This window comes from Callorhinus ursinus, unplaced genomic scaffold, assembly GCF_003265705.2.
Source record: "Callorhinus ursinus isolate GAN/ISIS: 27379988/994484 unplaced genomic scaffold, GSC_fseal_2.0 scaffold34, whole genome shotgun sequence".
NCBI classification, from domain to species: domain Eukaryota; kingdom Metazoa; phylum Chordata; class Mammalia; order Carnivora; family Otariidae; genus Callorhinus; species Callorhinus ursinus.
Genome location: NW_027397096.1, coordinates 3,437,539 through 3,454,968, shown reverse-complemented (window position 1 = coordinate 3,454,968; position 17,430 = coordinate 3,437,539). Strand labels below are relative to the sequence as shown.

The 17,430-nt window shown below is 35.3% G+C and overlaps 1 protein-coding gene across 1 annotated transcript in view; it reads left to right on the top strand.

The window, feature by feature from the left end:
- TAOK1 (TAO kinase 1) overlaps positions 1 to 17,430 on the top strand; it is a 156,793-nt gene that overhangs the window by 53,612 nt on the left and 85,751 nt on the right. Inside the window, exon 2 of the mRNA XM_025851456.2 lies at positions 7,231 to 7,452. Within this exon, the coding sequence (XP_025707241.1) occupies positions 7,321 to 7,452 (132 nt within the window). The 5' untranslated portion in view covers positions 7,231 to 7,320. The remainder of the gene's footprint in view (positions 1 to 7,230; positions 7,453 to 17,430) is intronic.

Sequence of the window (17,430 nt, the reverse complement as noted above, 5' to 3'; positions counted from 1 at the left end):
AAAAAGAGAGTTGGATACTTAACTGACTGAGCCATCCAGATGCCCCCTCTAGATTCTTAAGATAGAAGTGTGATTATTTATTTGAAATCTTTTTTTTCTAATATAGATTTAGTGCCTTAAATTTCTTTGTAAGCACTGTATTAGTTGTAGCCTACACATTTTATGTTGTTTTTTTATTTTCTTTCAATTTGTATTCTTTTTTTAAATTCTATTTTTAAGTAATCTCTACACTGAATGTGGGGCCGGAACTCACAATCCCAAGACCAAGAGTTGCATGCTCTTTAGACTGAGCCAGCCAGGTGCCCCAAATTTGTATTCTTTTCTGATTTCCCCTGAAACTCATTTATTGACCCATGGATTATGTAGAAGTGTGTTTAATTTCCAAATTTTGTGGGTTTTTTAAAAAGTTATATGTTGGGGGACGCCTGGTTGGCTCAGTGGGTTAAGTGTCTACCTTAGCTCAGGTCATGATCCCAGGGTGCTAGGATCGAGTGCCGCCTTGGGAGCCTGCTTCTCTCTCTACCTGATGCTCCCCCTGCTTGTCCTCTCTTTTACAAATAAATAAATAAAATCTTTTTTAAAAAAAGTTATATATTTGTTGCTGACTTTAAATGTAATTACACTATGGTTAGATAATGTATTTTGTATGAATTGAAATTTTTTTATGCTTGTTAAGATTTGTTTTATGTCCCAGAATGTAATCTTTTTTTTTTTTTTTAAAGATTTTATTTATTTATTTCACATAGAGAGACACAGTGAGAGAGGGAACACAAGCAGAGGGGGTGGGAGAGGGAGAAGCAGGCTTCCTGCTGAACAGGGAGCCCGATGCGGGGCTCAATCCCAGGACCCTGGGACCATGACCTGAGCCAAAGGCAGACGCTTAACAACTGAGCCACCCAGGCGCCCCCCAGAATGTAATCTTAGTGTGAATATCATATGTGCTCTTGAAAAGAATGTATATTCTGTTTTTGTCAAGTAGAGTATTCTAGAAATGTCATTAGGTAAACTTGGTTGATAGTGTTGTTCTATATATTTTCAGATTTTTTCTTTAAATTTCTGAGAGAGGAGTGTTGGAGTCTCCCGGTGTATCAATTTTTGCTTCATGAATTTGAAGCTCTTTTGTCAGGTGAAGAAAAATTTGGGATTTGATGAATGGAATCATAATCATTATATAATGTTCCTCTTCATCCCTTGTGATTTTCTTAGTTCCGAAGTCTATTTTGTCTGATACTAATGTAGCTACTCTAACTTTCTTTTGTTTAGTATTTTGCATTTCTTTTAAAGTAAGTCTGCTAGCAACAGATTGTTTTGGTTTTGTAGCATGTAAGAACCCCCCCTCCATTATTCTTGTAGAAGACTAATGCTAGATAAAGAATTAGGTTCTGGGTTGGTAATTCTTTCCTTTTATAACCTTAAAGATATTATCCCACTTTCTGTGGACTGTTTTTTACACAAAATCTCTTGTCATTCAAATTTTAGTTTATCTTTTTCTAATATTTTGATTAGGTGTCTAGCCTGATTTTCTTTGAATTTGCCCTGTTTGGGGTTTGTTGAGCTTTTCGAATCTCTAAATTTATGTCTTTTGTCAAATCTGTCAAGTTTTCAGACATTACTAAAAAAAATTTTTTTCTCTACCAATTTATTTTTCCTTTCCTTAATAACACCAGTGGTTTGAAACATAGACAATTTGATACTGTCCAACTAGTCACTCAGGCTCTATTCATTTTTTTCAATCTTTTATCCTCTGTTCTTTAGTTTCATTAATTTCTGTCTTAAAGTTTAGTAACTCTTTCCTCTGTCATCTCTGTTGTGCATTTGAGCCCATGCAATGAGGTTTTTTTTTCTTCATTTTTTTTTTTTAAGTAAGTTATATGCCCAACGTGGGATTTGAACTCATGACCCCAAGATCAAGAGTTACATGCTGTACAGACTGTGCCAGCCAGGGACCTCTCATTTGTGATACTGTATTTTTCAGTTCTAAATTTTTCATGTGATTTAAAAAACATTATTTGTATTTCTCTGCTAAGAACTTAACATCTTTTCAGTTGTTTCCAGAATGTTAACCATTACCTCATTTGTTATGGTTATAATAACTGCTTTAAAGTCTTTGTGTGGTAATTCCAACATGAGTCATCTCAAAGTGGGCATCTGTTGGTCGTCTCTTCCCTTGATAATTTGTGACATTTACCAGTTTTGTGTGTGTGTGTGTGTGTGTATTGTTTTTGCATGTAGAATAATTTTGGATTTTATCTTGGACATTGTGAATATTATGTTGTCATTTCTGAGTTCTGTTAATATGCTCTAGAGAATGTTGATTGTTTTGTTTTAGTAGACACCAACTGGTTTAAATGGGAAGTTCTCTCTCACTTTCTGTGAGTGGTGGTTCCAGTATGAGTTCTATTTCCACAACCTTTGCTGTGCTCTTTGGATTTGCCCTCTCTGTGCCTCTCAATGATAGAATGAGACTTGGCAGTGGTTTATATTATAGATTAGTTGTCTCTAGTGTAGCCTTTGCTATGCTTCTTTGAGTCTACTTTACACAAATGCAAATCAGTCTTTGTTTTGTTGGCTTATACCAAAATAAAAGAATTAGGGATCTCTTTTCCAGCTCTCCTCCATGATTTTCCTCCATTTACTCTTCAATTTCTAGTGGACTTTTCCCTGGTTCTTCTGATCAGAAAACACGTTTTTCTCTGAGCCTCTAGACCTGTGCATTATACGGTTCCCCAGAACTGGGGCTCCCCTTAAGTGAAATGGGGAAAGAAGAGAGGAGTTTAAAAAAATAATGGGAATTCCCCTCATACTTTTTGGACCAACAGTGGCCCTATTTTCCAATTTTTCTGGCCAAAGAGGTGTTTTGTTTTTGTTTTTGTTTTTTTTGTTTGTTTTTTTCTGTTACTGGGGCAGTGCAGTTCTGTGGCTGAGGAGAGAAAAGAGAAAATAATGGCTTTTCCCCCCACAATCTCTAGATCATAGGATCTCCTTTTACTGGTCCTTTAGATGGAAAGAGGGGATTTCTTTATGGGTTTCCTTGCTGTAATTCAGGCCACTCTTAGGTCAAAACTTCCAGGAGTTAAAGGAGGAAAAGAGAATCCAAAACTCATGGCCATATACCCCTCAAGTTTTAACTTCTCTCCCCAGTAATTTATATTACTTGTTTATGCAATGCTGATATATATCCTTTGGCCATTTATTTATATGTTGGTGAATTAGCTACTTTCTGACTAATTTGAATGATAATCTATATATTTAAGGAATGTTAATCCTTAATTTTGTTTGCTCTGGAAGTTACAGTTTTTGTGTTTGACTCAGTTTTTTTTGACATACAAAATTGTAAAATGCGTAAGTCTTTTGTGAACTTAAAAAAATGTGGATAGCCTTTTGGATGTTCTCCCTAGTCAGAGTATGTATTCTTCTAGTTCTAAAAAAATGTTCTATTTTATTTTTCTCAAATTTAAAGTACACTGTAGATTTCTTAAAATTATAAAAGCAGTCGCTATAAAAATTCACATAATACAGATGTGTAGGCTAATAAATAATGCTTTTCATGGCTCTACTTTATCACAGAAAATATTAACATTTCAATATGTATCCTTCTATACCTAGTTCAGAAATTTGTACTATATATAGGGATTGCACATGCAAGAGATCATATATATGGTACTTAGGTTTAAAAAAAAAAGATTTTATTTATTTGGCAGAGAGAGAAAGAGAGCACAAGCAGGGGGAGCCCCAGGCAGAGGGAGAAGGAGAAGCAGGCTCCCCTCTGAGCAGGGAGCCTGATGCGGGGCTCAATCCCAGTACCCTGGGATCATGACCTCAGCCGAAGGCCAGACGCTTAACCCGACTGAGCCACCCAGGCACTCTTGGTACTTAGATTTTATATATGTGTATATGGTACTTAGATTTAAGCCATTTAATTTTTTTTTTAAGATTTTATTTATTTATTTGACAGAGAGAGACATAGCAAGAGAGGGAACACAAGCAGGGAGAGTGGGAGAGGGAGAAGCAGGCTTCCCGTGGAGCAGGGAGCCCGATGCAGGGCTCGATTCCAGGACCCTGGGATCATGACTTGAGCTGAAGGCAGACACTTAACGCCTGAGCCACCCAGGCGCCCCAAGCCATGTAATTTTTTAAAGTTAATTTCATTGAAGTATCATTTACATATGGTTGAAATGCATCCATTTTAAGTGTTCAGTTGTAGTTTTACAGCCCAATTACATAATGTAATACATGATACAAGTGTATATACTTACATAATTCACTACCTCAATTTATAGAACATTCTGTCACCTCCAGAAGCTCCTTTGGACCCTTTTGTCCCCCATACCCACCCCAAGTATCCATGGATCTATTACTTTAGACTAGTTTTACCTGTTTGAGAATTTAACAGGGAAATCATTAAGTACATACTCTTGTTTCTTCTGGCTTCTTTTGCTGGGTGAGCATAATGCTTTTGATACTCATTTGTGTTCCTGCGTGTATCAGTAGTTTATTCGTTTTTACTGCTGTGAATAGTATTTCATTGTGTGAGTATACCACAATTCTATTACACATTTATTTGTTGATATATGTTTGTATTATTTGCAGTTTTGGACTATATGAATAAAGCTACTGTATGCAAGTTTTTGTGTGCCTTTGTCTTCTTTTCTTTGAATAAATGACAGCTAGTTCAGGAATTGCTCCTTCATATAGTAAATGTTTATTTTTCTTGATAAGCATCTGCTAAACAGTTTTCCAAAACGGTTGTACCATATTATAGTCCCATGTAATGATTTCCAGTTCCTGACCTTGTGCATTTATCATTTCTTATGTTTTCTATAAGTATCTTTTGTAATCGATTCCTTAAAGTGGTATTTTTGTGTGAAATGATGAGTGCATATATGTTTTTGCTAGATTTTTCTCCATAGGGTTTGTACTGTTTTTTCATTACCGCTATTAATGATGAGTGCCTACATATTTCCCTTCACCCCACCATCAGCATGTGGTGAATTTTTGCCTTTCTGATAGGTACAAAATGAAATCTTAGTATAGTTTTGATTTGTATTTCTCTTACTTGGTGTGATTTTGAACATATTTTAATATATTTAATGGTTAGATTTAAGCAATTTAATTTTTTTTAAACATTTTCTTTATTAGAGAGAGAGGGAGAGAGTGAGTGAGAGAGCACAAGCTGGGGGGGGAGGCAGAGAGAGAAGTGGATGTGGGGCTCGATCCCAGGACCCTGAGATCATGACCCCAGCCAAAGGCAGACGCCTAACTGACTGGCCACCCAGGCACCCCTAAGCAATTTAATTTTTTAAAGTTGTTAATTTAAGAATAATTTTTTTTTCTGTGAACTACGCATATCTGCTGTATTTTTTCTTTGCTGTTTTCAGAAACTTTTCAGGTATTAATGATATCAGATTGTCTTCTTTAACTTTTTACATATTAGGGCTATTAACCCTTTGTAAACATAAGTTTCAAACTTTTTTCCAAGTTTATCTTTTATCTTTTTTTTTTTTTAAGATTTTATTTATTTGACAGAGACAGCGAGAGAGGGAACACAAGCAGGGGGAGTGGGAGAGGGAGAAGCAGGCTTCCCACCGAGGAGGGAGCCTGATGCGGGGCTCAATCCCAGGACCCCGGGATCATGACCTGAGCCAAAGGCAGACGCTTAATGACTGAGCCACCCAGGCGCCCCCCTTTTATCTTTTTGTTTGGAGTGTCTTTTTCTATGGTCCCTTGTCCCAATTTTTTTTTTTTTTATACTTTTAAATACATATCAGTCTTTGTCATTGTTGTTTTGGATTTGGATCATAGGAAAGTTTCCTCAATCCCTGATTATGGAGGAACTTACTTCTAGTACTTATATATAGTTTCATTTTTTAAAATTGTATTTATTTAAGTAATCTCTTCACCCAACGTGGGGCTCAAACTCATGACCCCAAGATCAGGAATTACATATTCTTATCGAGCCAGCCAGACACCCCAGTTTCATTTCTTATGTTTGTATTTCTGACCCATATGTAATTCTGGTGTTAAGTTTGAGGAACAGGTCTCAAATTCATTTTTTCCTCATTTATTTGGGATGTCTCTTAAGCCACTGAGCAGTAATGTTTACATAAGATATGTGATAAGATTATAATTTTTAATATTTTTTCTGAATGGGTTCTCAATTTTCTCAACATTTATTTCTTCTTCTTTAGTTGTAGGCTGAATTCCAAGACAGACATACACGGGTTTGATTCTGGACTGTCTTTTAGATTATTGATTTCCTTGTCCTATTTTTAGTATTCTAAATGATACCATAGTTACTTTTTATTATTTTATAAACTAAATGTTCATTATTTCTTATCTCTCTGATTTTCTGGAGGATGCTATCCCATTCTATGAAATAGGTTATTTTCAGTGTATAGATTAGGAAAATGAGGCTACCCAAGCTCACAGTTTGTAGTGTTGCCAGGATTCATGTTCAGGCAGTGTCATTCCAGAACCCAGGTTCTGAAGCCTCTCAGTTATGACAGCTGTTTTTATAAAATTGAGTAATCAGATACAGAGGAACTGATAACACAACACCAGGGAATTTACCAGTTATCTATAGTATCTACTTATCTAATGATGCAGATTTGATAAAGGCCATATTTTAATGTGAATCAGGTTTATGGGGAAACAGTTATCTGTGTGAAATTTATTACTTTCTCCCATTGTAGTTTTCTTTGGAATGTCTGTATTAGAGTTGATTAAACATTGGCAAATGGTATCTGAAAGGAAAAGAAACGACTTACTGAATTAAATCTTTTGTATATTTTCTTATGTTTGAATATCATTAATAGATGGGAATCTTCTTGGTGTTAGAGACATAGTATTGGTACGTCTTAAGTTGCTGTGCACAGTTTTGATAGCTTATGTGTTAGCTCTTCTGAGGGTGCACTGCATCTGGATTAGGTAAATCTTTAAGTACAGATACAGAAAGACTTCTAAGACATAAGATTTGTTTAATTTTTAAAAGTCTATATGTAGTACATACATATATAGTATGGATATTAAGAATCTGTGTTTTCTTAAAGTACCACAGGTGATTGTGATGATGAGCCAGGTTGAGGAACTAGTAGACCACATTTCCTTCTCAGTGAAAATCTAGACCTGAGATAGTTTTTGTATATGCTGTCAGAAAATGATCTTATACTAATTATTCTTAGCAGCTTTTGCTTTTCCTGACTTTTTTCTTTTCTTATTTCTCTACAATAGTTTATGCCAACGTGGCTTCATTCATACAGATGAACCAAGGATTGGGATAGCAGTATAAAATTAGAATCAGAGAACTGATTGCCCAGCAGGATGCCATCAACTAACCGAGCGGGCAGCCTGAAGGACCCTGAAATTGCAGAGCTCTTCTTCAAAGAAGATCCAGAAAAGCTCTTCACAGATCTCAGAGAAATTGGCCATGGAAGCTTTGGAGCAGTGTATTTTGTAAGTGTTAAAGGCTTAATGTCAGTGACTGGCATTTACTTAATATCTAGCCCCAGCAGGGAAAAAAACAATAATATAAAGAAACATAGGCAGTAGTCCGTTTTATAATCACTTGCATACATATATGTGTATAATATGAAAATAGGTAGTTTTATTTATTGAGCTTCTTGGATTATTGAAAAAATGGGAAAGAATTTTGTTTTAACTTACATATGGTTTAACATTTTAGCACAGTGGTTTGAGGAGTCTAATGACTTGTATTACTTTAAAATTAAATATTACAGAATACTGACTTCTGTAAAGTCTCATACACAGTCCATTTTAGTGTTATGAAAATCTAGAATTATTATTTGACAGAAGGTTATGTACCAAAGTCTTTTCCTCTTGTGTGTATATGTGTGTGTGTTGTGCTAAAAGAACCATCAGATTTGCCATTTTAACCATTTTTAAGTGTACAATTTGTAGTGTTAATTATGCTCACAATGTTGTACAACCATTACCATTATTTCCAAAACTTTTTCATCACCCCAAACAGAAGCTCTGTATTTATTAGCAACAACTCCTCCTTCTCCCTCTACCTAACCTCTAATCTGGTTTTATCTATGAATTTGCCTATTCTAGGTATTTCACACGAATGGAATCATACAATATTTGTACTTTTGTTTATAGCTTATATCTATTAGCATAATGTATAGCATAACATTTTACAGGTCAGCCATGTTGTAGCATGTTTCAGTACTTCATTCCTTTTTATAGCCAAATAATATCCCATTGTATGACTATACCATGGTTTGTTTATCCATTCATTTGTTGATGGACACAAGATCATGTCCATCTTTTGGCTATTGTGAATAAATGCTGTAATGAACATTCGTGTACAAATATCTGTTTGAGTCACTGTTTTCAAATTTGGGTGTGTACCTAGGAGTGAAAATACTAAATCACATGGTAATTTTATGTTTAACTTTTTGAGAAACTGCCAGACTGCACCATAAAGGCTGCACTGTTTGCATTCTCACCAGCAGTTTACCAGAGTTCCAATTACTCCACGTCCTCGCAAATGCCTGTTATTTTTTGTTATTTTGATTATAGCTATCCTACTTGGTGTGAACTAGTATCTTGATGTTTTGATTTATATTTCCCTATTGACTAATAATGTTGGGCATCTTTTCATGTGCTTATTGGCCATTTGTATATCTTCTCTGGAGAAATGTCTATTCAAATCCTTTGCCCATTTTAAAATTTGGATTGTTTGTCTCCTTGTTGAGTTGTAAGGGTTCTTTATGTATTCTGAATATTAATTCCTTATCAGATAGACGATTTGCAAATATTTTCTCCCGTTCTGTAGCTCATCTTTTCACTTTCTTGATGATGTCCTTTGATGTACAGAAGTTTTAAATTTGGATTAAGTCCAGTTGGTCTATTTTTTGTCATTGTTACTTATGCTTTTGGTGTCATGTCTAAGAATCCAGTGTGAAATCCAAGGTCATGAAGATTTACCCTTATGTTTTCTTCTGAGAGTTTTATGGTCTTAGCTCTTATTTATAGGTCATTGATTCATTTTGAGTTAATTTTTGTGTATGTTGTGAGGTAAAGGTCCAACTTCATTCTTTTGTATGTGGAAATCCAGTTGTTCTGGTGCCCTCTATTAAAGAGACTATTCTTTCCCCGTTGAATTGTCTTGACATCTTTGTGGAATCAATTGGTCACATTGTATAGGTTTATTTCTGAACTCTCAGTTCTTTTCCATTTGTCTGCGTATCCATCTTTATGCTAGTATCTACTGTTTTGATTACTGTATCTTTGTAGTATAAGATCAGGGATAACTTTATTCTTTTTAAAGAATTGGCTATTTGGGGCCCCTTGCAATTCCATATGAATTTGAGGATTGGCTTTTCCATTTCTGCTGTTGGAATTTTTTTATGAATTGTTTAAATCTGTAGATCATGCTTGGTAGTATTGGCATCTTAACCAGTATTGTCTTATTATCTGTGAACACAAATGCCCTTCTAAATATTTATTTAGGTCTTCTTTAATTTTGTTCAGCAGTGTTTTATAGTTTTCAGTGTACAAGTGTTTTAATTCATTGCTTAAATTTAGTCATCAGTATGTTATTCTTTTAGATGCTGTTGTAAATGGAATTACTTTAAATTCTCTCTTCAGATTATTCATTGCTGGTATATAGAAACAGCTTTTAAATGCCCTTTATCATATTGAGGAAGTTCCTTCTATTTCTAATTTTTTGAGTGTTTCTTTTTCATGAAAGGTTGTTGCACTCTGTTATATACCCTTTTGATATCAGTTAAAATGATCATATGGTTTTTCTCCTTTGTTCTGTTAATGTAGTATACTACACTATTGATTTTGTTACATTGAACCACTCTTGTATATCTGGGATAAATTCCACTTTGTCATGTTTATAATATAATATGCTGTTGGATTTGGTTTGATAGTACTTTGAGGATTTTTACATCTGTATTCATAAGAGACACTAATTTTCTTGTGATTTTCTTGGTCTGGTGTTGGCCTCAGGCTAATACTGGCCTCATTGAGTTAGGAAGTGTTCTCTTTTATTTTTTGGAAGAGTTGGGGAACAATTGGTGTTAATTCTTTAACTGTTTGGTAGAATTCACAGGGAAGGCATCTGGTTATGGACTTTGTTTTTGATTACTTTTTAAGTACTTACTTGTTAAATGTCTCTTGCTATTTTTTATTTTCTTAAGTTACTTTATTTGTGGGTTCTAGGAATTTGTTTCATCTAGGTTATCTAATTTATTGGTGTACAGTTGTAAATAGTATTCTCATATAACCCTTTTTATTTATGTAGGTTGGTTGTAATGTTCCCGCTTATTCCTGGTTTTAGTATTTGGCTTTTCTCTCATTACTTTTTTATTGGTATAGCTAAGTCTGTTTTCTCTTGAATTTTAACTATAATTGTAGTTTGAGATTTTCATTAAAAGACGCTTAGTAAACTTTGCTTGTTCATACAAGGGCGTATTATATCACCTTTAACTGAAAAATGAAAAGCATACAGAAACCATTACTTATAATTGTTTTCCCTTCAGATAGCCACTGATGATATTTCATTTACCTCTTCTCAGCCTCTCAGTAATGTACATATATCTAAGATGACTGTTATCTCAATTTAACCAAGACTCCCAGTTTTAGTGATGAAAGTCCCATGTCCTAGAAACCTCATAATCCAGGGCAAAATGAGATAATTATTTATTCTACATATATCTGTAACATGTAGTGTTTATATACTGTTCAGTTGCCTTTTAATTTTTATTTATTTGTTTATTTTAAGGATTTTATTTATTTATTTGACAGAGAGAGATACAGCGAGAGAGGGAACACAAGCAGGGGGAGCGGGAGAGGGAAAAGCAGGCTTCCTGCAGAGCAGGCAGCCCGACACGGGGCTCGATCCCAGCACCTGGGATCATGTCCTGAGCCAAAGGCATATGCTTAACCACTGAGCCACCCAGGCACCCCTGCCATTTAATTTTTAAAATGAAAATGGTATCATTTGTTATTTAAAATTTTTACAGTGCTGCTTATTTTTCATATTAATAAGTGTACATGTATAACAACTAGTGTATCAGATTTTATATATCCATTCAATATATCATAATTTGCTTTATCATTCCAAATGAGTAGATATTTAGGTTTTTCAACCCTCTTCCCTTTTTTTGCTACAAAAATAATACTGTAATGAACATCATTATATTTTCTCTTAATGAATATGTTTGCTAGTTTGAAGGGAAAAAGAAGAAAAGGAGAATAAAGCGATGTGAATAGCCTAGAAAATAATGAAGAGTATTAAATAGGCGACTATTGAAGGGAGCCTTGGATTATCAATTATTAAAAATCTATGACACAGTAGAGGCGCCCAGCAGGTTCATTCAGTGGAGCATGCAACTCTTGGTCTCAGGGTTGCGAATTTGAACCCCACATTGGGTATAGCGTTTATTTAATAAATTAAAAAAAAATACAACACAATAGTTAAAGCCATATGGTATTAGTGCCCAAGTAGGCCCAGAGAAGAAACAAAATAGAACCAGAAGCAATACTAATTTAAAGAGCCTTTTTTGGGGATTTTTTTGTTTGTTTTTCAAAAGAGAGCAGAGCACAAGTGGGAAGAGGCAGAGGGAGAAGGGGAGAGAGGATCTTAAGCAGGCCCCATGTTCAGAATGGAGCCCGACGCAGGGCTTGATCTCACAACCCTGAGATCGTGACCTGAGCCAAAATTCAGTCTGTTACTTAACCAACTGAACCACCCAGGCACCCCTGTGGAAAATATTTTATGGTGTGTATCTATTTGGTAGTTTCTTGTACAGGTTAAAGAAGACATCTTTTGGCATAAAACTTATGGGAGAAAGTAGGTTAATTTTTTCATTGTTTAAAAATACACTGCCATAAGCAAGTAAAAGATTTATATATGGGGTGCATGGCTGGTTCGTCGGAAGAGCATGCAACTCTTGATGTGGAGTCCTGAGTTCAAGCCCCACATTGGGTGTGGAGATTACTTAAGTAAATAGATAAAAACTTAAAACAATATATTTATACATATACTTCCTCTTGAGAAGTGAAGTTGCAATACTTTATAAACTTGAACAGTTTCATCTTAAGGAAATTGAGATGAAGATTTTAAATTAAGTAGAGATATTTATTTTTTTATTTCTTTAGAAGATTTTATTTATTTTTTAGAGAGAGCTCATTAGAGAGATCATTACAGAATGAACTGAGGGTAGGGGCAGAAGGAGAGGGAGATACGGACTTCCAGCTGAGCAGGGAGCCCAACACAGACTGAGCCACCTAGGCACCTCAAGTAGAGGTATTTAAAAACATTTTTAAAAAAGACTTTATTTTTCTAGAGCAGTTTTAGTTAGGCTCACAGCGAAATGGAAAGGAAGGTACAGAGAGATTTCCTATAGTCCTTTCCCTCACACATGCATAGCCTCCCCCATTATCAGTATTCACCAGAAGATAACTGATGAACCTACATTGACATAATCACTGTAGTTTACATTAGGGTTCACTCTTGATATTGTACAATTCTATGGGTATAGTCAAACGTTTGATAAGTACCCATCATCATACAGAGTATTTCACTGCCTTGAAAAAAACCTTTGTGTGCAGGTTTTTGTGTGGATATGTTTTCACCTCCTTTGAGTAAATACCAAGGAGTGCCATTGCTGGATTGCATGGTAAGGTATGTTTAATTTTGTAAGAAACCACCAAACTATCTTACAAAGGGACTGTACCATTTTGCTTTCCCACCAGCAGTGAATGAGAGTTCTTGTTGCTCCATATCCTCATCAGTACCAAAGGGTACTGTCAGTGTTCCATTTTGGCCATTCTAATTGTGTCTAGTAGTATCTCATTGTTTTAATTTCTATTTCCCTGTAATACATGATGTGAACCTTCTTTACATATGCTTATTTCCCATCTGGATTTTTTCTTTGGTAAGGTGTCAGGATGTTAGGCCCATTTTTAAATCAGGTTGTGTGTTTTCTTGTTGTTGAATTTTAGGAGCCCACTGGGTCCAGGGCTTTGCTTTATTGGGAAATTTTTGGTTACTGATTCAATCTACTTATAAGTCATACTATTCAGATTTTCTGTTTCTTCATGGCTTAGTCTTGGTAGGTTTTATATTTTTCAGAATTTACCCTTTTCATCTAATTTGTTGGCATATAGTTGTTCATAGTACTCTCTTAAAATCCTTTTTGTTTTTGTAGAATCAGTAGTAATGTCCCCTTGTTAATTTCTGATTTTAGTACTCTTTCTTCCTTAGGCCATCTAGCTTAAAGTTTTGTCAATTTTGTTGATCTTTTTGAGGAACCAACTTTTGATTTCATAGATTTTCCCTCTTATTTTTCTGTTCTCTGTTTTGTTTATCTCTGCTTTAATCTTTATTACTTACTTCCTTCTGCTAAATTTGGGTTTAGTTGTTCTTTTTCTAGTTCTTTAAGTTGTAAAGTTAGGTTGTTAATTTGAGAATTTTTTTTTTTTTAATGTAAGTGTTCATAGCTACAAATTTCCTCCTGAGCATTTCTTTTACTTGGCCCCTTAAGTTTTGATATGTTGTATTTTTTGTCTTCATTCAACTCTAGGTATTTCTAATTTCCCTTGTGATTTCTTCTTTGATCCATTGTTTAAAAGCATGTTGTTTAAATTCCCCAACTTTGTGAATTTGTAGTTTTCTGGTTTTTTGTTTTTGAGGGTGCGGAGGGAGAGGCAGAAAGGGGGAGACATGAGGCTCAGTTTTACAACCCTGAGATCATGACCTGAGCCGAAATCAAGAGTCAGGTGCTTCACCGACTGAACCACCCAGGCACCCTTAGTTTTCCTTTTTTTGTTACTAATTTCTAACTTTATCACATTGAGATCAGAGAAGATTCTTTTTATGATATCTGTCTTTTTAAATTTATTGAGAGTTGATTTGTGACCTAACATACGTTAGGAAAGTGTCCCATGTACCCTTGAGAAGAATATGTACTATATTGTTGGGTAGAGTGTTCTGTATATTAAATCTAGTTGGTTTATTGTGTTGAGTTCTCTATTGCCTTGCTTATCTTCTGTCTGGTTGTTCTCTCCATTATTATGAGTGGGGTATTAAAGTCTCCAACTGTTATTGTAGAACTGTTAATATCTCTTTTCAATTCTGTCAATTTTTACTTCATATATTTTAATGATCTGTTATTAGGTATTGTAAATGTTTATACTTGTTATATCTTCTTGCTGTATTGAACCTTTATTAGTATATAATGTCTTTCTTTATCTCAGAACCTTTTTTGACTTACAAGTCTTTTGATTTATAAATCTTTTTGGGGACTCAATTTTTCATTTCTCTTAAGTATGGATGGAATTGTTGGATCATAGGGAAGGTATACGTTGAGCTTTATGACCAATTGCCAGACTTTTTTTAAGGAGTAAAATTTTACACTTCCATCAACAGTATGTGAGAATTCTGTTTGCTTCATATTTTCTACAACATTAGGTGTTGACAGTCGTTTTAATTTGAGTCATTCTGGTGGATGTATAATAGTATTTCAGTAAGGTTTTAATGTACATTTCCCTGGTGACTGGATATTGAGTACGTTTTCATAGACTTAATGGTCATTCACGTATCTTTGGGAAGTGTTTGTTGAGATGTTTTGTACATTTTTTAAAAATTGGGTTGTTTTTCTTTTTGAGTTGTATGAGTTCTTTGTATATCCTGGATACTTACCAATATTCTGTGTTTTGTGAATGTGTTCTCCCAGAATTGGAAAATTACATATAGTCTGCAGTTTGTTGGGGGTAATGATCTATGCATGTCAAGTACATAACATACATTGATTATATTCTTCATATCTTTTGCATCCTTTCTGATTTCATTTGTTTGTTTTTGGTGTGCATGTTCTATCAGCAACTCAGAGTTGTATTTAAAATCTCTTCTGATTGTGTATTTATCTGTTTTTCCTTTTAGCTCTCTCTTATTTTACTTTATGCATTTCTAAGCTGTGTTATTAGGAATACACAAATTTCGGATTATTGTATCTTCTTGTTGAATTGTCTCATTATCATTACAAAATTTCAGTCTTTATCTATCTTTATAGTATTTCTTGTTTTAAAATCTACTTTGATGTTAATCAGACATCTTTCTTTGGCAAATGCTTGCCTGGTATTTCTTTTTCCATCTTTTTTCATTTACAGTTTCTGGAAACTTACATTTAAAGTGTTTCTTAGGGGCGCCTGGGTGGCTCAGTTGGTTCAGTGTCCAACTCTTGATTTTGGCTCAGGTCATGATCCCAGGTTGTGAGATTGAGCCCTGCTGGGGGCCCTGCACTGGGCATGGAGTCTGATTAAGATTCTTTCCCCCTCTTGCTCTGATCCTCCCCCCCTAAAAAAATTAAAAAATATAAAGTGTTTCTCATATCTCTTGTCTTTTTTCCCCCCAGAATTTTTTCCACCTTTATTGTGATGTGATTGATATATAATATTGTGTGATTTTAAGGTGTACAGTGTGTCTGTTTGATACACTTATATATTGCAAAATGATAACCACTGTAATATCATTAGCTAACACCTCCTTCCTGTCACATAATTACTTCGTTTTTGTAGTGAGAACATTTAAGATCTACTCTCTTAGCAACTTTCAAGTATATAATACAGTATTTTCAGCTGTAATCACCATGCTATACATTAAATTCCCAGAATTTGTTAGTCTTATAACTGGAAGTTTATATCCTTTGACCAGTATCTCCCCATTTCCCTCCACTTCCCAACCCCTGGTAACCACTATTCTACTCTGTTTATTTGAGTGTGGCTTCTTTAGATTCTACATATAAGTGATAATATACAATATTTGTCTTTTTCTTTTAAGTTTATTTATTTAAGTAGTCTGGGCACCCAACATGGGGGTCGAACTCACAACCCTGAGATCAAGAGTCCCATGCTCATCTGATGGAGCCAGTCAGATGCCCCGCATTTGCCTTTTTCTATCTTACTTATTTCACTTAGCATAATGCCCTTAAGTTTCATCCAAGTTGTTGCAAGTGGTTCTTTCTCATGGCTGAATTAATACTCCATTGTATTTATATATGTGTGTGTGTGTGTGTGTGTGTGTACGTACATACACCATGTTTTTATCCATTTATCCTTTGACAGATAGTTCTGGTTGTTTCTGTATCTTGACTATTGTGAATAATGCTGCAGTGAATTTGGGGGTGCAGATATCTCTTCAAGATCTTGAATTCAGTTCTTTTGGATACATACCCAGAAGTAGGATTGCTGGGTCATATGGTAGTTCTGTTTTTAATTTCTTGAGGAACTTCCATTTTGTTTTCCATCGTGTTTATACCAACTTACATTCCCACCAAGCAGTGCACAGGGTTTCCCTTTTCTGCACACCCTTGCTGATACTTGTTATCACTTGTCTTTTTGATAAGAGCCATTCTAACAGGTTTGAGGTGATATCTCATTGTAGTTTTGATTTGAATTTCCCCGATGATTAGTGATATTGAGCACCTTTTCATTTACCTGTTGATCATTTGTTTGTCTTTTCCCCTATATTAACCTTTTGGTTATCCATTCTTTTATTACTCTTTTAATCGTCACCCCAGAAATTATATATTCTTTTTTTTTTTTTTTTTTGAGAGAGAGAGACATGTGCACAAGCAGGGGGAGTGGGAGAGGGAGAAGCAGGCTCCCTGCCATGCAGGGCTCAGTCACAGGACCCTGGGATCATGACCTGAGCTGAAGCAGATGCTTAACTGACTGAGAGCCACCCAGGCGCCCCAGAAATTATATATTCTTGATTTATTATAGGTAACTTAGCACTTCTTCCATTTCTCAAACATTGTGAAAACTTTTTTTTTTTAAGATGTTACTGATTTATTTGACTGAGAGTCAGCGAGAGAGGGAACATAAGCAGGGGGAGTGGGAAAGAGAGAAGCGGGCTTGCTGCTGAGCAGGGAGCCCTATGCGGGGCTCGATCCCAAGACCCTGGGATCATGATCTGAGCCGAAGGCAGACACTTAACAACTGAGCCACCCAGGCGCTCCAAACAGTGTGAAAACTTTACACTATTTCAATTCTGTCTTTCTCCTGTTCTTTGCACAGTTTTTCTAAACTGTCCATTTGATTCTTTTCTAACATTTTATTTATTTTTAAATAAATAAAACCATCACAGGGCTCGATCTCACGACCCTGAGATCATGACCTGAGCTGAAATCAAGAGTTGGATGCTTAACCAACTGAGCCACTCAGGTACCCTAATTTACATTTTTTTTTAGAAAATATTTTATTTATTTATTTGAGAGAGAGTGTGTGCGAGATTATGGAGGGACAGAGGGAGAGGGAGAAAGAATCTGAAGCAGACTCCACACTCAGTGGGGAGCCTGACACAGAGCTCCATCTCACTACAACAGAGATCGTGATCTGAGCCAAAACCAAGATTGGATGCTCAACCAATTGAGCCAGCCAGGAGTCCCT